Source organism: Peromyscus maniculatus, chromosome 3 (assembly GCF_049852395.1).
Source record: "Peromyscus maniculatus bairdii isolate BWxNUB_F1_BW_parent chromosome 3, HU_Pman_BW_mat_3.1, whole genome shotgun sequence".
Classification (NCBI taxonomy): domain Eukaryota; kingdom Metazoa; phylum Chordata; class Mammalia; order Rodentia; family Cricetidae; genus Peromyscus; species Peromyscus maniculatus.
In genome coordinates this window covers 130337968-130365902 of record NC_134854.1, presented here as the reverse complement: position 1 = coordinate 130365902, position 27935 = coordinate 130337968, and the positions used below count along the sequence as shown (strand labels likewise).

At 45.4% G+C, this 27935-nt stretch overlaps 1 protein-coding gene across 18 annotated transcripts in view; it reads right to left on the bottom strand.

The window, feature by feature from the left end:
* Itpr1 (inositol 1,4,5-trisphosphate receptor type 1) overlaps positions 1-27629 on the bottom strand; it is a 343419-nt gene extending 315790 nt beyond the window's left edge. For all 18 annotated transcript variants that reach the window (XM_076567490.1, XM_076567491.1, XM_076567493.1 and 15 more), the window contains exons 1-3: positions 27372-27629; positions 26464-26539; positions 3594-3701 (exon numbers count right to left, since the gene is read on the bottom strand). In XM_076567490.1, the coding sequence (XP_076423605.1) occupies positions 3594-3685 (92 nt within the window). In that variant the 5' untranslated portion in view covers positions 3686-3701; positions 26464-26539; positions 27372-27629. The remainder of the gene's footprint in view (positions 1-3593; positions 3702-26463; positions 26540-27371) is intronic.
* Between the last annotated feature and the right edge of the window lie 306 nt (positions 27630-27935).

Genomic DNA, 27935 nt, shown 5'->3' with positions numbered 1-27935 from the left:
GGAAGGTCTTGGACCTTTAAAAGCACAATGAAGTTACAAGTGAGTAATAGTCCCAGATTACACAGAGGATGATAAACTCAAGTTTAATGACCTCATTAAAATTTAATTTAACTTGCATAATTCATTTTAGGAGAATCACTGAAAATATAAACATGTTTTTGAACTTCTAAGACACTAAGATACTATGAAGTTACATGACTTATCCAAGTTCCTAAATCTAGGAGAGCCAGCTCGTTTCCTGCATGACCATGGAACTTGATCCCAGATACCATGCTAGGATTTTTAGAACCTCTTCCATTAGCCTATGCTGCCTCTTACATTCAAAAGGCAAGGGACCACTAAATATTCAGCTTTGACCTTTCCTGCTCTTTCCTCCAAAACTGACCTTTACTTCCTAAAGTCTGCCCTGTTTTCAGGGCCCTGATTCTAAGTGTCATTTCTTAAACGAAACTATATACCCCACAGAAGACTTTCTTGCCTAGAAACTCTCTCCTCCTCCGCTCTCCCAACCGAACTCTATGGAAGCAATGGAGTGCGCTCCCTGCTTTGTGGCTCATAAGATGCCCAAGGCTAAAGCTCAGTATCTGTCAAGTGAAGTGAATCAAAGTGTGAAGGGTATCCCACCTTTGCCCTCAATACACAGACCTCTCTAGACATCTACAAGACCTCTCAAGACCTCTCTAGGCATCTACAAGAGGCACAGTGTTCAGTGTAGTCAGTGGCCTGAGGGTTTTCTACAAAAACCAAGAGTATAATGTACACATATAAAATCTCTACCCTGGGCCCTTGTATGAATAATACAAGTTTAGTGAGGCCACCAAAGTTAATCTATACTTAAAAGGGTGGGCTCAGAATCCAATGCAGGGGCTGGTAACACAGTTCAGTGGGAGAGTACTTACTTACAATGTATAAGACACTGGATTTGTTCCCCCAGCAGGACATACCCAATGCAGAGCTGGATTAATGATCAAGTTCCAGGAAGAACAAATGATAGGAGGGAAGGTCTCACTAAGTATAGATTGTAGATAACACCAAGGTACTAAGGGCATGGTATTATGTCATTTCACTCGCCCCTTGTCTCAGTACTTCATCTGTAAAACCAAAGAACTGCTTTCAAGGTTCTCCACTCAGGGAATGTTTGATACTTTCTGCTTCTAAAGGTATCGATTCCTGAGTCCTGTCACAATCCCATCCCTCCTATGCAGGCACACTGAAACTGTTCCTGGAAGGGAGCAAAGAACCTTTGTTCCTAACAAGCCCCGGTGGTGATTTAACAGCACGCCATCCACTAGTGTAGATTCACGCACACACTGGCTCTCCAAGGTCCTGCTGGAATTCTAACGTTCATTGAGTCCTAAAGCCACTGAGAAGTAACCAGCAACAGTCTATATAAACAGGACAGAGCTGGGGGCCAGGCACCAAGTCCCATGAGGAGGCCTGACAGTCACTCATTGTGTCTATGATCGGTACTCCATAAATGTTAAGCACATTCCAAGAAGGGGAGAGGGGGTCAAATTTAACTTTCCAAATTAATTTTTATGCAAGCTGTTCTCAAATATGTGTGATTGAGAAGGTGGATAATACTCATTTGAAGGAAGAATTAATACCCAGCATTCAAAAACATACCTCTTAACTTTATGAGGGACTCAACATAGAATACTTGAGAAAAATAGTAAAGCAAAGAATAGGCACCCCTAAGAATTTTAAGAATAGTGCACACCTGTAATTGTGCACTTAGACAGCTGAGGCAGGAGAGCTTGAGAGCTTGAGAGCTTGACTGCAAGTTCAAGGTCAGACTAGGCTCAAGATAATAATATAATGCTGGGCAGTGGTGGCGCACACCTTTAATCCCAGGACTTGGGAGACAGAGGCAGGTGGATCTCTTGTGAGTTCGAGGCCAGCCTGGTCTACAGAGTGAGTTCCAGAACAGCCAGGGGTACACAGAGAAGCCCTGTCTCAAAAATTAATAATAATAATAATAATAATAATAATAATAATAATAATAATAATAGATGTCCTCCTAAAAGGAAGACATGAAAGGTGGCTAAGATTTTAGGGGCAGTATTTATGAGGTCAGAGGCCACAGAGGAAAAACAGGTGTATGATGGGGCTGAGGTCTTACAGGCACCCAGACAGGCAGTAAGCAGACAGGGAAGCCAGAGGAAACTGCCCTACAAAGGTTCTGTGTTAGGACTCCTGGCCTTGGAGACCCAAGTCTTCTGACCTATGAAACGTGGGCAGGTGAGTGCCCCTCCCTGAAGCACACCAGTGTAGTTTCCATACACAGTGAGGATGGCAGTGCTCACCACGAAGAGGGTGCTTGGGAGTTAAGGGGATAATGGCACCCGGCACACGGTGAACACCCACAGAGCTCAGAGAGTGCTTACCACTGCTGAACAGTATTGTAGTCAATGCTGAAAAATAAGAAGGTGAAAAATGTAACCACAGGGGAAAAAAGGAGGAAGGAGGGAGCCAAGATGGCCATCATCAGAAAGGCCTGAGTAGCAGGAAGCCTGTTTGCCCAAAGCCACAGAAGATAAACTATTAAGAGTAGGTCTACTACACAGAGAGACCAAGCATAGGAAGAAGCCATGGGTGAGTTCTGAAAATAACTCTCTATAGAATGAGAACACAGATCTGAATGAGGTATAATTCTGCTATCTGAAATAATTTCCTCACGGGGGCGTGGAGTAACCTGAATGAGCGCTTCACAATACTTACCCTGCACAAATACCAGAAAATAAGCACGCTTCCAGTAATAGCTGTAATTACAATGGACATTCTGGATGCCCGAAGAATGAGCTTTTTGGAAAATCTGTTGGCCTGCCATTTGCTCCCATTTATTTGAGACTAGGTCTTGCCAAAATCAACAATGCCACCCAAACCTAGCTACTCCTTCCTACACAAAGACTACAGACCATTCCTGGCTATTCTGGAATGAGCCACCTTGATTCTCCACTCTGCCTCGAGGGGCGACTACACTTTATACTTCCTCCCTTAGACAACAGGAGTAGGCAGGAGAAGGGAGACAATAACGAGAGGCCCACGATGGGATATATTTATATCCTTCCACGTTGAGTGAAGACTGACTGAAGCAAGCACAAATGAACAAAAGTGATTTACAGAACTTGGTGCAATTTAAAACTTTCAAATGAAATGGTTATTTCAAGTAGGTAAGGTTCTGCTTTGAAGAAGAGAGATAAGCATGCAGGCAGTAATGGTCTTTGCTCGTACGACACACAAGCCACTGTGTGAAAAGACAAGCCCAAAAGCCCTTCTTTGGGTCTGTATATATTAATCCTTAAACTGTATTCCCTATTCTTAGCCCATCCCCTCTTATATAAGAAGAGCAGACTATAACAAATTCGAAATTAATAGAGCCTTACCTAAAAAGAGTTTGTTCTTTCGAAACTGACAGAAATGTTTCTGTGTAAAAGGTTAAGTGACTAACATGGGCTTCGCTAATTTCAAGCAGCCCTTGGGAAAGCTGAGTAACGTGATAACATTCTTATCTTAGAAAAAAATCAGTTTTTAAGCAGATGTTATGATATCTTAAGCAACCCCCACACACATAAGGACTTTCACACTCTTACCCCAAGGTGCTGATAAATCCATTGGTAGATCCCTCCGCATACAGAGAACAAATGTCTCCAATATGTAGGAAACTAGACATTTTGTCAGACATGTCTTTGTTGAAAATCCTAGACAAAGTAAAACATGCAACATTGTTAGCAGAAGAGAAGTGATGAGGGAGGGAGAAAAATGTCACAAAGATTTGGCTTAGCTTGGTTTCCCCCGAGTGCATTATTTAAAATTCAAATTTAAATAGGAGTTTGACAAGCAGGCGATTCCATAAGCCAAATGAGGACATATGCAACTACATTCTGTCCCATGTACTAAATTCTGGATATTCCAATCACAGTACCATTTGATCTAACAAAGCCACATCCGAGTCGGGCTCAGTGCTTGGAGGACCCCTCGGCAATACTGACTGCCCAGATAGCAGGGAGCCCAGCCAAGAACTCCAGGACTAAGGGTCTGGAAAGTCTGACTTATGACACATTAACATCTCCAGTGTGCCTCAGGGAACATGAAGTCAGAAGGAAGCACCTGGAAGCTTAGGACGGGCAAAGCCGTGGGGCCTGGGTTAAGGAACCAAAGCAACCAAGTGACATTAATCAGAGGAAACCTGGGAACAAGTATCACAATGCCTTCGAGGCCTTTTCAAAGGCCAACAACAGTGCAGTCCCACACAAATGCTGCTGTGTGTCTTTCCTTCTTTACCAAGAAATACTCCTGGATGTAGCAAGACCCTAGCCCAGGCCCAGGCCCAAACCCTTCCCCATTCAGGCACTAATCAATAGTAAGAGTCCCTGGCTGGGTTACACGACTAGTTATAAGTAGTTCAAGAAAAATACTCCTCTGTTCCAGGAAATCTCTACAAAGCCCAGAAACTATTAAACACACACACACACACACACACACACACACACACACACACACACACACACTGAAGTGATTCCTAACAACAGTTTTCACCAGGGCCATGAACATTGAGGAACCAGGGAGCCAACTGCAAAACGTTAAACTGACATTCAGCAAACAGACTCAGCCATGTGGGAAGCGGCGGAACTGGTGCGGACCACAGACTTTCCCAATGTTTCCTCAGCACCTTGAGTGTGGACGCGTGAAGTGTGGGGTCTGCCTCAAGCCAAGATTCCTCTGATCACCTCTCCCCCGTCCACCGAGTCCAATAAATCATTTACTCCACAGGGTCACGAAAGCTGTAATAATGTGGAGGGGTAGAAAGTCCTCTCTTCCAACGGTTCCCTGGGTGCCAAGTTTTCTTCTGCAAACTTCTGGAGGCATTCTCCTCCCTCGGCAAGAATGCCAGATGCGGCAAGCAAACTGTTGAGAGAAGCGCCTCCCCTGCCTCTGAGGAGCGGCGGGGAAAGCTGCCCACCACTCCGACAACCCAGACACTTCAGGAGAGACAGGCAGAGACTTATTTATAGAAGAGTCAGCAACCAAGAACATAATCAGCTCTCAGACAAAACAGCCCTCATCTCTAGAGCTAGGGGAAGGACACCCAAAGAGCACACAGAGACAATAAGCCGGTTACTGCTCTCTAGAATCATGTCAATAGTGTTGCTATTTCTTCCTAAGGATGTTATATCTAGAGCTACATCCGTGTTTTGAACAACACACCCAAAGGAGACATCAATGGAACCCCCTGCCCAAAAAAATCACTATTGCCTTTGTGACCTTGTATTTAAAAGCTTTGTCATAAAGGGCCAGAAAGTTAGTATACTTCTGGGACCAATATTTCCTTTAAAAAAAAAAAGAGAGAGAGAGAGAGTTTTGAGATAACATCGTATGATGTAGCCCAGGCTGGCCTTGAACTCAAGAGCCTGCTGCCTGGCCTCAGACTCGAGTGCTGAAATCAAAGCATGCACACCACACCTGGCTCATGGCTAGGGATCAAACCCTGAGCTGTATGTATGCTGGGCAAGTGCTCTACCTCTGAGCCATACCCTCCACCCAAAACTGTGATATATTTTAAGTTAAAAAAAAAAAAAAAAAGCAGGAGACCACGTATGATAAAAGCACAAGAATATTGCTTTGCTTCCTTGGCACTAAGGGATTGAACCCAGGGTTTTGATATGCTAGGCAAGTGCTCTGTGGTTGTAGCTAGATCCCAGTTGTAGAACTAATTATTAGAAAACAATTTCTGCTTGACTTCTGAGTCGGGCCAAATTTGTGTCTGTACATACAGGCCTCTAGGACCAATGGGGAGTTGCTGGATGCAGGAGGGCAGGAATGTGCTTAGGCAAGACAACCAGGGCCTTATTTATCCAGGTGACTAAAGCTCTCCTCCCAGGCTTGTCCTTCTTAAGGGGGACTTGACTCCAGTGAAGACCCGGCCAGAAGACAGCCATGTGACACTGTCCTTCGAGTCTGCATCATCTTCTGGGTGTCTTACTGCAAGGTTCCCTTACTGTAAAGCAGCAGATACACTCCAGTATTCTACAATGGCAAAGCATGCCCAGACCAGCAAGGCCTGCAACCTGACAATCACAATAGGTTCCCAGACTGCATTCTGACACTAAGAGTCTACGTTAGTCCTACTTGTCCCATCCGGGTTCTAACCAGACCTTACCCTGCGTGGCTTCTGAGATTAGAGGAGATGGGACACTTCCTGAGTAGTATGGCCCTAGACTGCTTCAGTCCACGGCTTAAGCTGAACAGCTAACACCTATGGAGGACTATCATGCCCACCACTGCTGAGAACCTAACAAATACTACTCTTTCAGAATCCTTGAGCCATGGGGCATGGCATGAGGCAGGGGCCACTGTTAACTCTACTTTGTGGCGGGGGAAGCTGAGGAACAGAAAGATCCACATGTTCATCATAGATAATTAACGAAGCAGGAGGCACAGTTATACCAGGTCCATCAAATTCTGAAGCGGACCTTTCCATCAACAGTAATCCCAGGGCACAGGCAAAAATGTTGACCGTTCGCATCATCTTGGTGACAATGAAGACCTGTTTTTCTCGAACCCTTTATGGATAATTCCATTCATTTTTTCCCTCCTGAAGAATTTCTCATTTTCTACCTTAGCCATATAGCACTTTTGTTCAGTCAGAAGAAAGGTTAAGCGTCTTCTTTCTTACCCATATGCTTATTAAGTAGACAAGATAATTGAACAAGTAACCTTTTGCCATGGTTTACATTTTCCCGGAAAACAGAGGCCAGTACACCCACCACAGTTAATGATCCTCTCAACGGGGCAGTCTGCCAAAGGTCCCAATTAAAAAAAAAAAAAAAGAACATACGGATCCTTAGGGCAGATTCTTCCCCAGGGGAACCAGCAGTGATTCCCTCTTTGGACAAGATTTGAGCAGGCAAATAGCTTCCAGGTCTGGCTGGAAACCTCTGGGTCTCCCCGGTCTGCCTTTAATGGCACAGGGAAAGTAGAGAGGAGGAGAGACCCTGAAGCAATTATCAGTTGTGTCCTGAAAGGAAAAACCCAGGCCAGCAGAGTCAAAATAACAGGCAGCTGGGGCTGGAGGGAAGAGGTGGGAAGTGGGCCTGGCAACAATCTTCAGGAAGACTTCCTGTTGTTTAAGACAGGGTGGGAGGCCACTTCTTTATCTGATTGGGGGCCATTTGTGCCTGCAGGTTTCTACCAGCTGCACTCCGGGCTCCCGGTATCCTTCATACACAATGACCAGGGTCACGATGAGAAAAACAGAGCAGGTACCAACCTGCCATAGAACTCCGTCATAATAACGGTGCGACTTCCAGTCCCACGAGGACACCCAGGGCTCCGTGCCAACAGTTCTACAAAACAGGCTTACTGGTCAGCCTAAGACTCCATCCTGGCTCTCTACATATAAGCTGTTACTCCACCACTGTTTCTCACTCTACGCAGACCTCTGTGCACATCTGTACACTAGGGATCTACTTCAGAGACATGTCACAGGGAAAGGATGGGATCGTGCGTGCAAAGTGCCTGAACCAGCAGCTGACATGCTTTCAGTGCTCAGCCAGCTGGTTTTATCATTCTGCAGTTAAGAGATAAAGAAGAATTCTGAAAGAATCTAAAGTTTCAGCCTCCATAAAGGAAAAGGTCCTCTGTATAAAAAGTCAGCTAGGCATTGCAACAAATGACCTCCTGTAAGACCCAGGATGATGGACTTTAGGGGAAGATAATTGGCTTCCCTAATTCTCCTATCAGGAAGAAGCTCCCAATACAGAACAACACTCAGCTCCTAATCATGAAGCACGCAGGTCTTTCTGAAAACACAGGACTGCAGAATATGCAACGGCGCGAACCATTGGCTAAGCATGGCATGCCATCTCTTGTTCATTGCTGGAATCCAGCAAAACGCTCTTCAGAAAGGTCTCAGCTCCTGCTTAAACACACAACCCTGCCAGAAAAATTACTGTCGTCCTCACAGGGAGGCAGCCACCTCACAAAACGTGTATTTCTCACCTGTCCTCTCAAGTATCAGTGACCTCTAAATCTGTGACTGCAATGTAACTTCCCCTTCACAAAGGTCTACCATTCTCTTTCCACCCTGGCACAATATGGTCTCAAGAGCTCACCTCACTGAAGACAGGTAGAAGGCTCCAGACTCCAAAGCACCTGCACTGAACCCCAGGTTCTGCCATTTACTCAGTGTAGGAATTCAGAGCTTTGCTGTCCTATGGTGATATTTTATTTGTACTGAAATGTGACTTGTATGTTAATAAATAAAGTTGCCCAAAAGAGGGTCAGAGCTATTAGCAAGCCATAGCAAAAGCTGGGCGGTGGTGGTGCACACCTTTAATCCCAGCACTTGGTAGGCAGAGCTAGGTAGATCTCTGTGTGTTTAAGGATACAGCCAGCATTGGAGACACACGCCTTTAATCTCAATACCAACCATAGAAGACCTGGAATCTGTACAGACTGGCAGTGACGAGGCAGTCATGTGGTTGGGTTTACAACCAATGAGAAGGCAGAACAGAAACACTATAAAAAGACAGACACACAGGAAGTAGGTCTCTTTCAGAGAGGCAGGGCAACAGCGACAGTGAAGGGTAAGGTTTTATCTCTTAGCTATTGCTCTGACCTCTTGGCTTTCATCTCTGTATTGGCTCTGTGTTTCTTATTTAATTAGACGGTTGGTTACTTCTACACTATCCCTTGGTATATGTTAGGTCATCATGGAGCTCAGGTACACGACTTTGATAATCACCTGGCATAAACCATCTTGCCATCTCCAGGACCTTCAAGCGCCACCGCCCACCACCCTGACTGACTGATGCCTGAGGTGCCTGTCAGAACAGGATTCTCCCCGAGTAGCTGGGTCAGAGCAGAGGGAGTAGATGGCTGCCCTGGGAGGTGCACCTTACAGAGGCCACAGCAGCTGGATGGAGCTCCCACTACTCACTGAGTTTCTCACTGACTGAGCAAGAGGTAAAGAGAAGGGTCCCTTTGACTCCACTGCTAAGGAAAGAGCAAGCACAAACACATGAACACAGAGATCTGTTCTGAGAGCAGAAGCCAGAGGGATGGCGCTCGCTGTCCATATTGTTCTCTGGGTCTTCTCATTTGCTCTGCTGGCTCCTTCACATGACCAGAATTTCCACATCTGTATCACTGGCAACAGCCTCTAGGGTTCTGCTCCTGGCTGCTCACAGCATCTTCATAAGCTATAAGGCTTACGAAGTTGCCTGGCTAGCCCACCCCTCCTCCTCCACATGTCTGAGCATTACCACCAGCCTAGTGGTATTTGACTCTTCTCTCCTCTCATACCCCCTGCAGCTCTTGCTCTAGTGAAAGCAAGCCCTTCAGATCTCAATCCAATTGTTATTCCTACCAGGCCATCACAGGATGGGGACGACTGCTTTGGTAACTTCTCCAGACTCTGCCCGTGAGATCTCTCCTTCTCAGCCTGCCATCTCAGTTACAAGCTTACATCTACCGGTGTGGTGCTCATCTGACACCCTTGAGGGGTAGGCAATTCTAGGGCTCTGAAGTGTACACCTCATCTCCAACACCCAATGCCTGGCATACAGGAGGTGCTCAGAAAATGTACGACCAATGAAGGGCAGAAGAGGTTGAATTGAACATCAAGTCTCGATTTTCAACATCACCAAACCCATTACCTCTTCTCACCTCGGCTCACTTTCACCAGGGTCTCAGCCAGCATCATTTCTTCCCCCCTCCCATTTCCTTCGTGTGTATGCCTGTGATGTGCATGTGAGCACACACGTTTGCATAAGTAGGGAGCACATACGAATGCGTGTGCACATCCATTAGGGGCCAAAGTTGATGTCAGGAATCATCGTCAATCCCCGGGTCTTTCACTCAAACTCAGAGCTCTCCAATATGTCTAGTCTCACTGGCTAGCTTGCTCCGGGATCTGCTGTCTCTGTCTTTCAAGGCTGGAACTCCAGGCACATCGATATGTGGGTTCAGCATTTATATAGATTCCAGGAATCTAGACTGCAGTCCGTACCTCTGCATGGCAAGCTTTAACCACTGAGCCATCTTCCCAGTCCCAAATATCACCTTTTAATTTATTTTTTTATTTATATGTATGTGTGTGAATGCTTATCCCTCCACGCACTACACGCACATAGTACCCTCAGACACCAGAAAGGGGCAAGGAATCCTCTAGAACTGACTTACTGTTAGTTGTGAGCTGCCCTATAGGTGCTGGGACTGAAACTGAGTCTTCCACAAACAAGAGTAACAAGTGCTCTAACCACAGAGCCATCCCTCCAGCCCCAAGTTTCATTTCTTAACTAGACTCTTGAAAGGGTCTAAGGCTTCTGACATTTCAGTGCATGGTTGGCACCTCTAAATTTCACACTTGAAAACTGCACCATTGAGTTATACCAAAAACAAAACAAATATGTTTTAAGTAAATTTACGATTTTGTGTTGGGCCAAATTCATAGCTACCTTGAGGCACTCGTGGGGTGTGGGTTCAGCTCACCTGAAAGTCTTATTTTTCTAAAGCCATGGGTTTCCCCTTTATCTATTCTGAACACAGGCAGCATAATCTTTTAGAAACATCAAACAGGTTGTTCTTACAACTTCCCAAAATCAGAGATAGAGGTGCAATGCATACACCTGTGGTCCCAGCTCTTCATGAGGCTGAATAGGAGGGTCGCTGAGCGCAGGCCTTTGCGGGCAAGCTGTATAACAGAAGCCCCACTTCAAAAACAACCAAAAACCCACCTACCCAAAATCGATTCCAGCCCTGCCTGCCCTCCCTTCCACCCTCAACACCACAGCCACGGTGAACATTTCCCGGGCTCCCCATAAGTCCTTACTGCCTGTGACACTCCTTTCCCCCCACACACACTACTTATCCAGCTAACTCCCACACCTTTACAGCCCTGCCACCACATCTAAGAAGCTCTGTCTGCTCCCCAAACTGGAGTTCCATGCGTCCACACTGGCCTCCAGTGCAAACGGTCGCCCTCCTGGACCTGCTGCCATGTCAACCCGTCACCTGTCTGTTCTCCGATTTGTTTTCTCCACACTGCAAACCCATGAGGGAAGGACCACGGCTGTCTCACAACGATGCTTACTGGAAACCAGCACCCGGGACAGGACAAACAGCCAGACTGGGATTCCATGTCACCACAGTGCCATCTTCTCTGTGGCCAAAATTACCTGATACTATTTGGGGATGGTGGTTTTCTAAAGCTAATTAAAGCGAAGTTTCTAAACTCTTGGATCAATGATATCTAGAACTTAGATCTAGTGGCCCCTTTTAGATTTCGATGAAAAAAATCAAAAGACAAGAACTTCTTTTTATTCCTAGAAAGCTGCTCTGAGCTCATCCCTGTTGACCTCCACTCCACATGGCTTATGAACGCTGACAAGAGTATATGCTTAGAAACAGACTCACATTGCCTACGTGTGCACTCCGGCTGTGTGCCTTAAACAACCAGCCTAGCTTCTCTGAACCACAGCTCCCTTGTATGTATAAGAAGGTGGAAGGAGGGAGCAATTTTTTGCATCTTTCAGTATTATTACAGGCACAAACCAAACAAGCCACAAAAAGGGCTCAAACATAACACCCAGCTCTAAGTGTTCATTTTTGCATCTTTGAACATGACTGAAACAGAAACACTGACTCTAGTTACTTCAACATTTTCATTCCCCTCTGCCCTTAACTTGTAATTCCTCGACTTGAAATACATTTCTTACTTGGTGGATACTGCTAAGAAAAAACGCTGGAAAAAACACAGTCCCAGAGATATTTAAATCCTCTGCAAGCCCATGGGGCGCCTGTTGCCAGTACAGCATGTCCCAGGTACCCGAATTCATGCCACCCAGAGAGCCAACCCACAATGACACTCCCTCTCTCCCTCTTCTTCCCACATCAAACCAGAGGCCCTGCTGGGAAGGGGGATGGTAGAGATCTCTTCAAAGGGCTGATAATTTAATTATTTAAAACCTCTCCCACTTTGCTATAAAAACAGACTGAAGCACAGCCTAGCTGAAAAAGAACTATGTTCATTTAATTTTAAGCAGCTCCAGTTAGGTTTTACATTTCGTTTTCTAAAAGCTCTGATTGTGGCAAAAAAAAAAAACCAAAACTAATTTATTATCATTTTCCCATCTATTATATCTCCTGCACACACTTAAATAATAGCACTTATATTCCTTTTCTTAAAAAAAAATTACTTTAGCTTTCGCCTACACACACAACTCATAATTTAAAAGTTAGGAACTCCTCAAACTGAGTCTAAATTAGAATACTTTTAATAACCTAGAAGTCACCAGAACACCACAGCTGTCATCTGTCACAGTATCCTTACAAGTGGACAGGACGCTCAAGGAAAACAGATGCCGACTTAGCACCAGTCTGTGGACCTCAAAACCACAGGTTCAAACCCAGGCTTCAGCATGAGTGTCAGGCCAGCCTAGGCTATAGTGAATTCTAGGTCTGCCTAGGCTACAGAGCAAGGCCTACTTTCAAAACAAGAAGAAAAAAAAAAAAACCACATATTTGCACATCTGTGCCAAGAATAGTGGGCATTTTCTGTGCTAAGATGAAGGCACCTGGCTACTGGAGCTGAACAGTTGCCTTTCAGTAACTGGGAAGGACACAAAGTCCATTGACAACCTGACCTTCAGTGGGGCCTTCAGAAGCCTCCTCAGCACACCATTCATCTCCTGGTGACCAAGCCCCCCACAGATGCTTTGATACCCCATTACCTTCACAGTGACACACTTGCATACCATTGACCCAGGGATACACAAAATACTCCCCAGAAGTCTAAACTGGAACTAGTGACCTTCTCAGACACCTCAGCAGGCAGGTGCATTATCAACAGCATCCATCTTGACCCCTGTAACTGCAATTACAGCAGAGCCTGACAGCAATAAAACCTCAAGTCAATAGAATTTCCACTGGACTTCTTGTCCCCAGTGCTGGGGACCGAACTCTGTGCCCCAGCACGCCAGGCAAGCACTCTACCAATGAGCTACACTCCCAGCCAAGACAATCTAGTATTCTACATAGTATAGTACTATGTAGCCAAAGCTGCAAGAAGAGCCCAGTACACTGCAGAGTAGCTGTTGTCAAGGAAGATGCATTTTTTTGTTTGTTTGTTTGTTTTTTTCTTCAAGCTGCTACTCTCAGTCACCACATGACCCTTCCCACTGCACAGCATCTATGCTGTTTGCTATGTTGCTCCTTGGAAACTGAACGAAGAAAAGCACTTCCAAATTCTCAGAGCAGTTTTGTCTTGCTAAGACTGCTGAAATGCATGGCTGTGCATCTCTTCCCCGAACTTAGGGATGCTGAGTTGCATCCTGCCACCAAGGCCTTCATTGCCTCCCAACTTCAGGAGCTCCCTGCCATACCCAACATCTCAAATGACTCATCTGTCCTGTGAGGCAGTAGTCTCAATGGAGTTCCCAAGACCCTTTCAGTCAAGATTCGGGGGCAAAATTAGTTTGACAACACCATGAGGGCATCTGTTTGTCTCTTTGCTCTGTCTCTTTATCCTGTCTCTTGTGTGTCCATTACCCAGAGGCTTCGAGACATGACATCACAATAGACTGATGGCCAGTGCTGATGTGTGCAAATCTCCCATTCATCCAGGCCTTAAAATGATCTGCAAAACTACTCAACAATACCATTCCTCATTTTGAAATATATATATATAGTTTTTGAGACAGGGCCTCAGTACACAAACCTGGCTGGGCTCAAACTCACTATGTAGGCCACGCTTGCCTCAAACTCAACAGAGATCTGCTTGTCTGCTTCTGCAGTGATGGGATTAAAGGTATATTCCATCATACCCAGCCATCTTGCTAAATTTTGCTTTGTTTTCTTCTAGAGGACATTATCTTTCTCTCACTTGAAAAAAACAAAACTTACTATGCTCACATGTAATTTCTAAAAAGGTTTATAATATGATAAATATAGGCAAACATCTGATATCATTGGGAGTTTTTGGAGTTTTTCAACAGTTTTTACACATGTAAAGACTCACTGGGACCCAAGAATTTGAAAACAATACTAAGTTAAACTTCTCTTTGAGATTTAATTTAACATTGGCCATGACTCAACCCACAAAGACACTAAAAGATGGGTAAAAACTTGATAAGGACTCTGTCCTAAAGACATACACATTCAGCACATATTAGGACCCTGTCCTGACAGTCAACATTCAACACACATTAGGACATCAGGACCCTGTCCTAAGAGTCAACCGTCAGCACACATTAGAACACTCTCCTAATAGCCAACAGTCAGCACATATTAGGGCCCTGTCCTGACAGTCAACATCCAATACACATTAGGACCCTGTCCTGACAGTGAACAGTCAACACACATTAGGACCCTTTCCTAAAGATGCACATTCAAGTTTAGGCAGACAGTAAACAAACATGACTAAAACAAGGTGACTAGGGTCACTATAAGTACATGAAAAGAATTAAAACCAGCCTACGGGTGTATATCAGTGGGAGAGCACCTCCCTAGTATTCATAAGATCTTGGGTTACACCCTCAACAGCATCCCTAAAAAGGGGGAGGAATTTAAACTGGATCGTACACTTGGGTGGCAGCTTAATTTTTACTGGTCAGAAAAATCAGATGACACATTTAGACCGAGACCTGAAAGTAAAGAGAGAGGCGATCATGGAGAAAGGAGTGGGGATAAGGCAGAACACTGTGGAAGGAGAAAGTCCTGGTACAAAGGCCCTTAGGGCAGGAAAGAGCTCGGCAGGTTCAAAAACCAGACCTTGGGCCATAAACTCTACAGCTGTAATGGAGGAAAGGGTAAAGTCAGAGGAGTGGAGCCCGGCGAGGACACAAACCAGAGAAAGGCATGTGCTTTTGGGGGGCGGGGGGGGAGGTGCATGTGCTCTTCCACTGTCCACACTCCAGCCCCACTCCTGCCTCTACTCAGAGGAACCTTGACAGAGTTACTTAGCTACCACAGCCTCCTCTTCTGTAAGGTACCGTATACAAAGCCACGCTGTGGATTAAATGAAAGGAAGAACACAGCATGTGTGCTTAGCACAGAGCAAACAGAACAGGGGAGACATTCCTGCTCTCTCCCGTTTCTGTACTTTCTAATCTGCTGTTTGCTTACAGACTTCTTAGTTGAGGATAATCCCTTCCACCCAGCAACTCCAAATGATGAGGTTAGGAAAGGGCCACGTTACAAGTTACACATATATCACCATGCCAGCACCAACTCCAGCAGAACATCCTCCGTGCTATTCCTAATAAAACCAAAGGTACCATGCATGGAGGAGGGGTGAGGATGCTCGCATAGCTCTTACGCAGCACAAAAAACACAGAGGTCTTGCCAAAGTCCTCTAGTGCCGATTCCAGGTCGCCTCATTTAAAAATAATAACATGGAAAAGATTCGTCTAAAGTTATACAGGTAAAGAGGGGCTTCTGCATGAAGATGTGTTTAGAAGATTCTGGAATACAAGTAGGTCTCTCAGAACTGAGGTCAAGGATCAGTTAGTTCAAAAAGACACCACGTCACTGTCAGGTCAAGCAGCCTCCAGTTGGGAGGGGTTAACAATGGGCAGAGTCAGGCAAGCCATGAGGTCTCTCAGAAGGAAGAGAAAGGAATGCCCCAAGAAGGAAGGGTGGCTGGCATGTGATCAATCTCCTGGCCAGAGGCCAAGGAAACTCTGTCCAGAGGAGCAGAAGTCTCCTCACCATGTCCTCACCCGGGTACATATATGGTAATATGGCTGTAAACCCTGGTTAGAGAAAGCCCAACACTTCTATAGTTGGTTCTCCCAAGACAGAGCAAAAGGTTTTCTTTACAACTGTGTTTCTGTTCCTGGTCTCCCTCAGGGTGGGTTCATTTCTGACCTTCCTCTGGGCAAAGATGCTGGATGAGATTTGTACTGTGAAAATAGTATGAGCCTCTGAATATTTTGTGTTGGACACAATGCCATCCCAGCCTCACCACACATCCACACAGGCCACTCCTTGCTGTCCTGTCCTGTCAGAAACCATCCTCGGAAACACCACATTCCTGTCATCATGTAATTAATTCCATTGTAAAAACTGCTGCTCGGGACATAGGAATCATACTCAAATGCTTTCATTTTCAGCCCGTCCCAAAGGAAATGATCATCTCGGAAGATCCAAGGCCCTTTCACAGACAATCTCAGAAACCGTTACTCTAAATCTGAAGTGTACTGCAGCAGTTTGGTTTAAATGACGTCCCTTAGGGCTGAAGTTGCATTTCAGTGGTAGACGGCTTACCTAGCAAGCACAAGTCCCTAGGTCCATCTCCAGCAAGCCGTCCCTCACATATTTTACACACAAATCTACGTAGCCTTCCACACACACACCTGCTAAGTAGTCTACCCTGGAGACAGGTACACCTTCTACAAAGAGTTATTCCTCAGGAAAGATGCCAGTACTGATATCTGTTCTTATGTCCCCACAAGACTGCAGTAAGAGAAGACGGCCACAAGCTTGGAACTGGCCAGCTAAAGTGCCGGAGAATTGAAGGTTAACAGCATCGAGCCAACAGTCATCATTTCATATGTGGGAAAAGAAACCAAGCAGTCAACTCAACTGCCTGACGATTTCCTGGAGGTCGCAGAGCCTATGAGAAGCCAATGGCAGACCACAGGGCTACGGATACCAAGACCAGCACTTGTGAGAGGTGAGAGAGGGAGCTTATTTTGGTAAGAAGTTCAAGCTGAGCCGATGGGATGGTTTAGTAAGTAAGAGTGCGTGCTGCCTCTGCCATGGCTGACAACCTGAGTTAGATCCCCAGGGAGAGAGACCTGATTGCTCCAAGTTGTCCTTTGACCTCCACACATGGCGTGCACGGACACATACACATGTGCGCACATGGAGATATAAAATAAACAAATACAGGTGATTGAAACCTTTTTAAATTGAAGTTGGCCCCAGCATCAGAAGAAAGCCCTCTGTCTGTCTAGCCTGAACTAGCAAGTCAAGTTAAATCAGTCTCCTCAGAGAGGAAAATTTCACTGGATCTGGACACCTACTCTATCACAGGGCTCCTAACCCTGGCATGACTGACATTTGGACTTCTTCATGATAGAGACATTTTCCTCAGCACCACAGTACAGTGTTTTCAACCTTCCTAATGCTGTAATCCATTAATAAAATTCCTCATATTGTGGCGACTTCCCCAACAATAAAAAGTATTTCATTGCTACTTCATAATTATAATTATGCTACTGTTATGAATCATAATATGAATATCTGATATGCGACACCCCCCCCAAAGGAGTTGTGATCCACAGGTTGAGAACCATTGCCATAGCACAATGACCATCATTCCAGGCCTCTACATTGGTTACTGAATCCCAAGACCACAGGTGTGACAAGCAAAAATGTCTCCTGACAAAGCCAAATGACCCACCTAGTCAAGACCTATTCAGGCCCTAGGGATACATCTGTATTTTTTGTCCCAATCTGATTACATAATTTGATGACAATAATCCAAAGCAGGTGTTTTGGGTGGGGAAGAATGGTCTGTGTGTGCATATATATATGTGCAGAGGCCAGCAGTCAACCATAAGTGTTGTTCCTGAGGAGCCCTTCACCTTGTTGATTTTTTGTTTTGGTTTAGTTTGGTTTTTTGAGACATGACTTCTCTGTGTAATCTTGGCTGTCCTGGAACTCACTCTGTAGACCAGGCTGGCCTTGAACTCACAGATCCTCCTGTCTCTGCCTCCCAAGTGCTGAGATTAAAGGTGTGCACCACCACTGCCTGGCTTGTTTTTTGGTTTTTTTGTTTGTTTGTTTGTTTGTTTTGTTTTGTTTTTGAGAGAAGCTCAAAAGCTGACTGGCCAGTGAATTGCAAGGATCTGTCTCCCAATTCCCAGCGTTGGGATTACAAGCGTGGACTACCACACCTGGCTTTTTATGTGGCTCTGAGGATTGAACTCAGGTCCTCCTGCTTGCCTAGCAAGCACTTAACTGACTGAGCTATCTCCCAACCCCCCAGCCCCCAGCAGGTATTTTTATACCTAACCTACAGAAGAGGAAACAGACGCACAGATGTTCCATGTTTTGCTGCTATCTGAGAAGCAGTGAACAGGAGGGTGGTGAGGAGCCCCCATCCTGTGGGACGGCAGGGTGCAACAGTACAAAGCAAGCTTGTTTCACTACCCTGTTCTCAGTTCCACTCTCGGATCATCACTAGCAATTCCCCAAGCTGTGTGTCCTCTAGAGAGCTGTAGTGAGCAACAGCTCAAAACCCTACCAAAAGAGCCGATTAATACATTTCTACATATTCTCCACATCTCTCTGCACACCAAAAGGGTTTTCCAAAGGAATAAGGCAATTCAGAAAAGATTTCATCAGCAGAGAGGTACAACGCATTAGTTTCTTCTGAGAAAGAACCTGGAACCTTCATAGACAACATGGGTATGGATTACTTCACTCAACAAATATGTTGTGAGCTCTTCCAATGTGCTAGGTACTCTGGAGGGTTAAGCAAACAAAAACCCCCGTGAAAACAAAGATCAAGAGACAGAGTTTCAAACGACAGAAGTCTCAAGTAAAAGGAAAAGCTGCACAGAGGAGGAAGAATTTGGGCCAGATCCTAGTGGACAGGAGGACTTGACAATGTGGAGAGGGTGGTGAAGTACACAGCAGGAAGAATACACACACACACACACACACACACACACACACACACACACACACACACACAAAATAAGGCAAATAAATGAACACCCCTAAGTCTTTCCCTATTCGGAAATAAATATGGAATGCTTTTAAGCTGTCTTTACAAAACAACAATCACTCCCCAGATTAAAGCCCCATCCCCCCAATGCAAATGAACCAGGATACTTGGAGGCTGGTGCTCTTTTCCTTCGGTCAGGTTTTTCTGAGTATACCTGGTAGTGCAGATGTTCTGTGATGAGAGAAGTCCTCAAACATCAATTCCCTCAGTGTCGACAGACAGCAGGTTAAAATGCAGCTGCACTTGTTTCTTCATGTGACTATACAACCCCAGGGCTCACAGGTAGCCTGTGGTCTCTTCCTACATCTAGGTTCAAAGCCATAAAAGCATGCTCATGTAAACACAGACGTAAAAGGAGACGACTGCCAGAGGCATGTACAAAGGTGAGCTTCAACAGGTGAGAACTAGCCATGAAACACAGAAACCATAAAAAGGCTTCTACTAAAAAGACTGGGCGGGCATCCTCTAGGACAGACTTCCTCAAGCATGCAAGGGTACACATCACCTGAGGGTCTTCCTAAATGTCAGCTGCTGCAGGTCTAGGTGGGACCTGAGAGTATAAGCAACAAGTTCCCAGGTGACACCAAATGCTGACCCATGGGCTACAAGCACAGAAATATGTAAACAGTGTTTCTCAAACTTTTGACCAAATCCAACAGCAAGAGAAATACCGAACTCAACAACACAACGTGTTCTCTTGCATGTTCCCTCTTTCTGTGTGTGTATGGCGGGGTTAGTTGTTGCAAAGAACACACGGGTTAATTCTGTCGTTGTTGTTTTGGCACTGGGCTGCTTCTCACACAGCAAGCACATACTCTGCCTCTGAGCTATTCCCACGGCCCAGTTTCAGCACAGGTGAAGCCAGGATAATCCAAAATTCAAAATGCTCCAAATTCCCTAACTTCTTGAATGCTGACATGACACCACAAAGAAAATTTCACGCCATAAAACTACGTCCATGCGCAAAACCACTGACTGAGATTATCTTCAGACTATGTGTATAACATGCATATAATGCAAGAGAGCCTCAGTGTTCAGCCTCAGGATCCATTCCAAGATGCCTCCCGTCTACATCACTGCAGAACACTTGGAGGATTTCTATTCCTCTTACTTCACTGCAAACGTTGAGCAAGGTGCACAAATCTGACTTCCCCATCTCTAGACGGTCTGCCACTAAGGGGTGTGAATAGCGCTTTTGTTTATCCAGAAATACAGTGAGACACTAAAAAGAATTTTTTTTTTAAAGTTTGGATGACTTTCAGACTCCTTTGAGATCAAAGGCATATCAAAATGGAAATGTCACTAAGAAACATTCAGGTACGTCAGGCAGAGTGGCACAAGTCTTTAATCCCAGCTCTTGGGAAGCAGAGGCAGGAGACTCTCTGTGAGTTCGAGGCCAGGCTAGTCCATACAGTGAGTTCTAGGACAGCCACGGCTACACAGTGAGACCCTGTCTCAAAAACAGGGAGAGAGATTCGGGTGCTAAGTTCTCATCATTTTCACTTCTGTTTTATCACCCACAAGTTGAGGGTAAGAATGCTCATGCGGTCCTAAGCAAAGGTGTCTCATGTCATTTCCCTCTCAAAAGAACAAGGGCTTCCTGATGAAAAGGGTGATTCGTGGTGTGGGACAAGAAATACAAAAGATAAGCCCGGAACGTCTTGTCACACAGAAGAAAGTATGAGAACATTCAAGATTTTGTCAAAAGTCTCAGGAACCAACTTGAACTCCCTCATGGACATCAATAATTACAAGGCTAGTGGTAGTGGCACACATCTCTATATAATCCCTACGCTCAGGAGGCTGAGGCAGGAGGATCACCAAGTTGAGGCCCACAAGAACAAACGGGGGGAGGGGCATAAAGAAAAGCAACTATATGAAGAAAAGCATACAAAGTATGCTTAAATCTGCGAGTTCACGATGGTACTAACTTTTAAAGAATACCTGCCATATGCAGAGATACCCAAGAGCGGCACTGGAGATATTCTGAAATGGAAAACATTGTGCCCCTGAAGGGCACAAAATAGATTTGGCAAAAAATAAATAAATAAAAAAGAATCTGACGGTCTGAGCCTCTCTATCTAACTACCAAAATATGATATGTTGTAGGTTGCTGAGTTACAGTCACAGCTTCTATGTGATGAATGCCAACAGCACTCCGTCCCCCGGCACCTGCCCAGGAGAGCACCCAGGGCTGCGGACTCAGAAGTATGACATTATGTACCTACAAAAGGAATTCACGTCCTCAGGATTCACACTGAAATATAGATGCACTAGTGTGTCTAGGATGAGCTTCAACATAATCAAGACTGAAGCGGGGAGCATGTGAGGATGCAGGCGGAACAAGATTAGCAGTGAGTTAACCATGGCTTCATGCAGAGTGTGCTGAACAAAGTGGGCTCCATGTATTGAGAAACTACTGTTGGGGCTGGAGAGCACTCGCTGCTCTTATAAAAGACCCAAGTTCGGTTCCCAGCACCTACACTTTGCCGCAGCTCACAACTGCTCGGAACTCCAGTTCCATTAACTTCAGTGCCCTTTTCTGGCCTTTGCAGGAACCACAACATATACAACTGGCTTATGTTTGAAATCGTCTATGGTAGAAGTTTTCCTTACAAGCAAACAGGGCTAAGAAGATTGCTCAAAACAAAATAAAAACAAACAGGAAAAAAAAAAAAACACTTGCTTTGCAAGCTTGATGACTTAGTTCAATCTCTAGAACGCACATATTAAAAACCAAACCAAACCAGGAGAGGACCTACTTCACAGGGTTAGGTTAGTCTAATGAATGACAAACGCTCCACTCACATGTGATTACTAGGCTCTTCTCTTCTGATAGGATACTTTACAAGAGAACAGTGCTTCATCTGTCATTCCATTTTCTTCAAAGGACAAAGCACACTGGCTGAGAACATTTGGGCTGTGCAGTAAGTGACGAACTCTGGAGACAGACTATTTGTGTACTCTACTCATTCCATACATACTACTTCAATGAAGTCCCATCGAGGGCTGGAGAGATGACTCAACAGTTAAGAGCACTTGCTCCTTTTTCCAGAGGACTGAGGTTTGGTTCCCAGCTCCTACAGGATGACACACAGCCATCTGGAACTCCAGTTCAGGGGATCCAGTGCCTGTTCTTGACTCCAAGGTTACCAGGCAGGCAGGCAGTGCATTTAAACAAATACAGGCAAAACACTCACACACATAAAATTAAAACAATTTTTTTAATGAAATAAAATCCCATCAAAGGGACAGACCTATGGGAAAAGGGAAATACAGGTATCTCCTTGCTAGCAAGAGACTCAATGGAAGGGTGCAACTGTGAGTCTTAAATAAGCAACTAATTTTACACTTGGTGAAGGCCTGGGCTCTGACTCTGGGATGGCTGAGGCAGGTTTATTGTTCTGCTGTGTGGCCTGCCCATTGCTTCTTAGGTTTGACAATGAACATATATTCTCTGCAGTAATACAATTAGGGATTGTGATGCCCCTGTGAAGGCATCCCTTTGGAGTTTTCAAGGAGATCACTAATATGAAGCTTCTCCTGCCCCAAAGATGATAAAAACAGTGCTCTGTGTCAGGGCATCCCCCTAAGTGAAATCTGATGGACAGCAGGGTGGTGACAGGGCAGAAGGCTGGTGGAACCCCAGGACCACCAGATGGTCCTCAGAATTTGCTGAGCAAAGCAAAGGTGAGTTCGACTGTTCAGCAAAAGAGACTCCTTTCCTACTTAAGCGAACTTCAATGCCAGGAAAGGGCACATGACAAACCAGTCTGGAAATCTAGGTTTCCCTCATGCCCCCTGGATCAAGTTTCCACCTGGTATGTGGTCTTGCCAGCCCAGCCGGTCTCTTTAGAAAGCACAGTCAAGTTCAGCAATGCTGAAAACCACACTGAGGACCCTGTCAGGGTTCAGAAATCCTCAGAACTGCTGATGTGCAAAATCTAGCCTCCACCATTGGACCTTGACTACCCTCCCGCCTTCAGCCCTACCCCTGCTCCCTACCTGCAGCCGCTCCAGCCTCCTTGCCCTGCCTCCAACACGGCCCACCTCCTTCTACCTCAGGGCCTTCGCACTTTCTACTCTGGACTTCAGGAATATCAACATGGGTATGTGGCTAGCTTCCACCAGAGCTCTGCTCAAATGTCACACAATAAAGAGCCCTGCCTTAACTCCCAACACACCCTTCACACCCCTCAAACTTTTGTTTTTTTATTTATTTGGATAATACATAACTAAAATTTACCAGTATTTCCCATTACCAGAACTTTTTATTTTTAACAAACAAAAAGTCTGTGTTCCTGAATGCAACTTCCCCTTCCTTTAACCCTGAGATGTTGCCAGTCTACACACATTCTGGCCCTAGAAATCTGACTACTCACACGGGACTGCCTACTGTGAGAATCATACAATGTATATCTGGTGAAGGCTGGCTTCTTTCGGTTAGCATAATGTTTTCCTGGTTGGAAGACACTGTGAAAAGTTTCTTCCTTTTCTGGGCTGAATAATAGTTCACTGAACGCATAAACAGCACTTTGTTTTTCATTCATATATTAATAGATACGCTGGGGTTTTGTTTCAGCCTCCTGGCTAACGTCAGTGAGGCGATTTTCAGCACAAAACAAATGCGTAAGTCCGTGCTTTGAATTCTTTAGATACCGAAAACTGGAAATGTCAAATCATATGATAAGTCTGTTTCACATTTTCAGGAGCTACCTCTTGCATTCCCACCGAGGATACACAAGGGTTCCAATGTCTCCAAATCTTGCCCACACTTGTTCTTCCTTCATCCTCTCTTGCCTGATTTCTCCCCACAGCACTTAGCACCCGCCATACTATAATACTTACTTGTTTGGTCACATTGACTGCTTCCCACCAGCTAGGACTTAAACCTCTGAGGAATAGATATGATTGCTTATTGCTATACCACAAGCACCTAGAACACAGTTGATATTTAGGAGGTACTCAAGAAATCTGTTTACTATGCAACATAAAACACTTGAATCATAACAATTTTAACAGGGGTGAAAGTCTGTTAGGTACATGTAGCACACCAACTGCTTTCCAGCTATGATCAGTCTAGGGAGAATCTCATGGTTTAACAGGTGATGGCTTCAGGAGTCTATTCAGCTCATTCCTCATTAACAATCATCTCAGAACCACAGACACTATGACAACCAGAAAAAGTCATAAAAGTAATGTCATTCATACCACTGACTTCAAGCCTGATCGCATTCATCAAACTTCAGCAGCAAAAAAATGAGCTAGTACAACTGCCTGCAATTTTAGTTATCAGCAATCTGCAAATCCAATGCATTTTATTTTCAAAGATCAAACCAATAGCAGGCAAGACAGGACACTGTCCTTGTGTAGATTCCTTAATTAGAAGTATCCAAGGACAGCTTGACCTAGAAACCTAACTCCAGGCCTGCTTTTATTTCGGTGAATTTTTTTTCTGTTGTTCATATTTGGTATCTGTTGTTTCATTTGGTTTGATTTTAAAGAGTTGCTTGTATTAAAAAAAAAAAAAAAGTCAGACAGAAATTCCATGAGATCATTATTAGCTAAAAAGCCATGTGGACTTTTCTCCAGTCAGTTCCTCGCACACCACTGAATTAGTCCCAGAGTGTCCCACTCCCACCCCCACCTCCAGAGTCTAGTGTTTTGCAGCTGAGAACACTTTGAGGGCAAAGTCAAAAGATCTTTCTTGTGGCGTTAACCTATTTCTCTTCTAAGCAACCATTGCACCTCACATCCTTCAAGGGAGGCTGGCAAAAGGAACCACCTTGTTTGAATGGATGGTGACACCCCAGTGGCTTTCATGCAGAGACCCGAGTGATTCATTGGGAACATAGAGAACTTTCCCTGCTTGAGTTAGAAGGAAATCTTGATGGGATTTTCTGTTCCGATTTGACTGAGTCAAAGAGCAGATTGTATTTTCAATGCACACGCTCACAAGAACACATCAACACAACTGACAGACATGAAGAAGAAATAGTTTCAAAAAAAAAAAAGAAAGAAAGAAAGAGAATTGAAATGAAGAAGAAAAACACTGCTACCAGGCAAATCAGAGGCCACAGGACAAGCTACCAACATTCCACAGATCGAACTGAAGCAGTTTAAGCTCTCCAATTATTCCGGCAGAGACACACCTGACTCTTTCAACCTGCTCGGATGCCTTGATGTGAAAGATCAAGATATACTTCAAATATGAGAAAGACCTAGTGCTTCACGTGGACACTGGGTTTACTTTGGTTTTCCTTTACCGTCCTGACTCCACCTTTCAGCATAAAGCTTTCCAAAATGAATTCAGTCCGACATTAAATCCTTCTACAAATATCTACATTCTTTTATCCCTGCCAGCGGCTATTATCAGCTCCTTCACACATCAAGGGAAGTATGGTTAGTGCATCATTGGTGGGACATGAGTAAGAATTATTACATTAAGAGCAGTGTGTTTACTAATTCTCCCAGCTTCTCGCTCCCCAGCACTCTGCAAACTTAAGCACACTCGGTACACATTATTGCCTGGGCTGTATCTCGGTTTCTTTACCCATATCTAAGGTCTTCTATGAGACACAGCTCAGCCCCTGGGCTTACTACAACTTAATGGGGCAGTCTCATTATTTTTAGGCATCAGAAGACTCTGTGGACCAGTTGCCCCTTGTCTGCAACATACCCCAAAGAGAGGACTGACCCCGATCTTTGGTCAACATCAGTCCATAAAAGAACTAACCTTCCCATCCCAAAGTTTTCCACTCCACCAGGACTCCTGAGGATCTTATCAACAGGAAACAAAAGCATTATACTACCATAATGAAGTATCTGGCTCTTAGTCCCTAATTAGAAAAGCCCAAAGATTGTAGCCCAGGGAACAGCTAAATATTTAGGACATTAAAGAAGTTACCAAGAACTAGCTGCCCACAGCTCCCGCACCCCTATTAACCTGTTGTTTTACTCAGTTCGCAAACATTTCACAAGGAAAAAACTTGATGGACAAACCATAGTGGCTGCCTGTGCACCTACAGAGGTTCTACTTTCTAGAAATGAAGTGTGGCCATTTTAGGGGGTAAAAAAAAATAAAAATAAAAATAGGAGCCACTATATTGACCGAGAAATGCTGCCTTCAGCTCCTCTTCCAAAACCAGGGATCAAAACAAGAGAAGCGCTCTGGGTCCCTTGACATTCAGATGGCTCCAGTCAAACCCTGGAAGCTACTGTGTTATTCTTTAAGCTCTAACTTCCCTTTATGAAGTTCTCATTCTTTCACTTGGCCACTTTCATTTCTTGCAGTCCAGCCCACTGATTACGTACATGCGCGTCCACAACAGTGACAGTGTGTGAAAGGGAGGAGGAGTGTTTCACTTTTGCTTAAAGACTTTGGCAGATGAAAACTTCTGCATCGTTTCGAATTTAAATAATGAGCATGCCTCTCTGGTCACAGTCCCATTTTACTGAAATTTGTTGTTTGGTGTACACACACACACACACACACACACACACACACACACACACGCCCCCAATAAACATCGGGCTGTTTCAATTCTGAGCCACCTTCAAAAGTGGCTGTCACTGGATCTTTACTCACCAAAGACCATGACCAATTTTGACCACAGTTCCTTCCTCTTCCCTACTCTGCCTCTATGGCTGCTCCAAGAGGACTTGCAAAAAGGTTTAGGACAAACCCCCTATTGACTACAGCACTCGGCTTCCACACTCACCTGACCCAGGTCAGGCACTCTGCAGCCAAAGCACGCCAAGTCAAGGATGCGAATCGTGCTCCCTTGTAGTCAGCTCCTAAGTATTTACAAAGAAAGAAGACTGAGTAGGGGACCCCACGAGAAATGTTCCCAAATCCAAGTTTCGACTTTTTTGCCTCCGTTTCCTGCAGATCCCACTCCCCACCTCCCAATTTAGCAGCCAAGTTGGCGGGATCTCTTGCCCCCAGATAACAGCAAACTCAGCTTGGTTGTTATTTCCCTTACATAGCTGACCAGAAAGATCAAGCCGGCACGCAGACACTCCGAACACGCCGGAGGTGGAACTAAGGCAAGTGTTGAGGCGATCCCAAAGCACTTGTTTCCCCGCGTGGAGGCCAAGTACGCGAAACCCGCACCCTCACTGGGCACGAGCTAGATCCACACTTCTCTCACCAACTCCCCTCTTCCCCCGGTTTTCTTCCGTTGTTTTTTTTTTTTTAACCCTCCCCACGGGGGCCCCCACGCATGCATTATTCTACCAGCCATGCGGCGCAACAGGACTAGCTACATTTTTAGAAAGATTATTTCCTTGAGCAAACTCATATGACACCCCCTCAACTCCCCCCCCCCGGAGGGAAAAAAAGTATTTCCTGCAGCCACTCCAACAGTTTCCAACTTGGGGGAATGCCATTTCAGTACGGGGAAGGGGGTTGAAGCTGGTCACTAGAGTCGAGGACATTTGGGGTGTTGCTTAGACCTAAAAAAAAAAAAAATCAGACCTCCCGAAATTGCTCACAGGGAAAGCAGCCCCAAAATACTCGCCAAGTGCATGCAAAGCCACCAAGAACTCCCAGAGATCAGGGCAAAAACTTCTGCGCACGGGAGCCAGTGCCAACTCCCCGCGCCCTCTGCCCGGCCCCAGCAGCTACCTTGGTGACCGGGGAGCCACGCCGGTTTGGGGGAGCAGGACCAGGAGAGGGGTTAGCAGCCGCTGGGCAATCCCATATCCGCGAAGAGGGAGTTCGTTCCGTTAGGATGGAAGAGAAACACCCACACCTCCTTTCGGCGTGCGCTTTCTTTCTCTCCACCCCCTGCCTCCTCCTCCGCCACCACCACCACCTCCTCCTCTCCTCCCACCCCAGCAGGCTTGAGGAAACGCTTCAGCAGAACATCCACATGGTTACTGCACTTTGAAGCAGCGCCTGGCCGCTTATATAGGCCGGGAAGCTCCCTGGGCAATGTAGTCCGAGTCCCAGGTCGTGACAGCGCCTGGGGCTGCGGGGAAGGACTACAAGTCCCAGAATCCCCTAGGCTCTGGGGCTGGGTTCTAAATAGACGCGCGCGCGGAGACGGGGGAGGGGCGTCCAGAGGGACCTCCCGGGCTGCGAACCTGAGTCTGAAAATCCTACTTGCCTGGTTAGGAAAACGCGACCCACCGTCTCCCCAGGCGCATCCCCTACCCCTGTGAACCATTCTCTTTTGACTGTCCTATC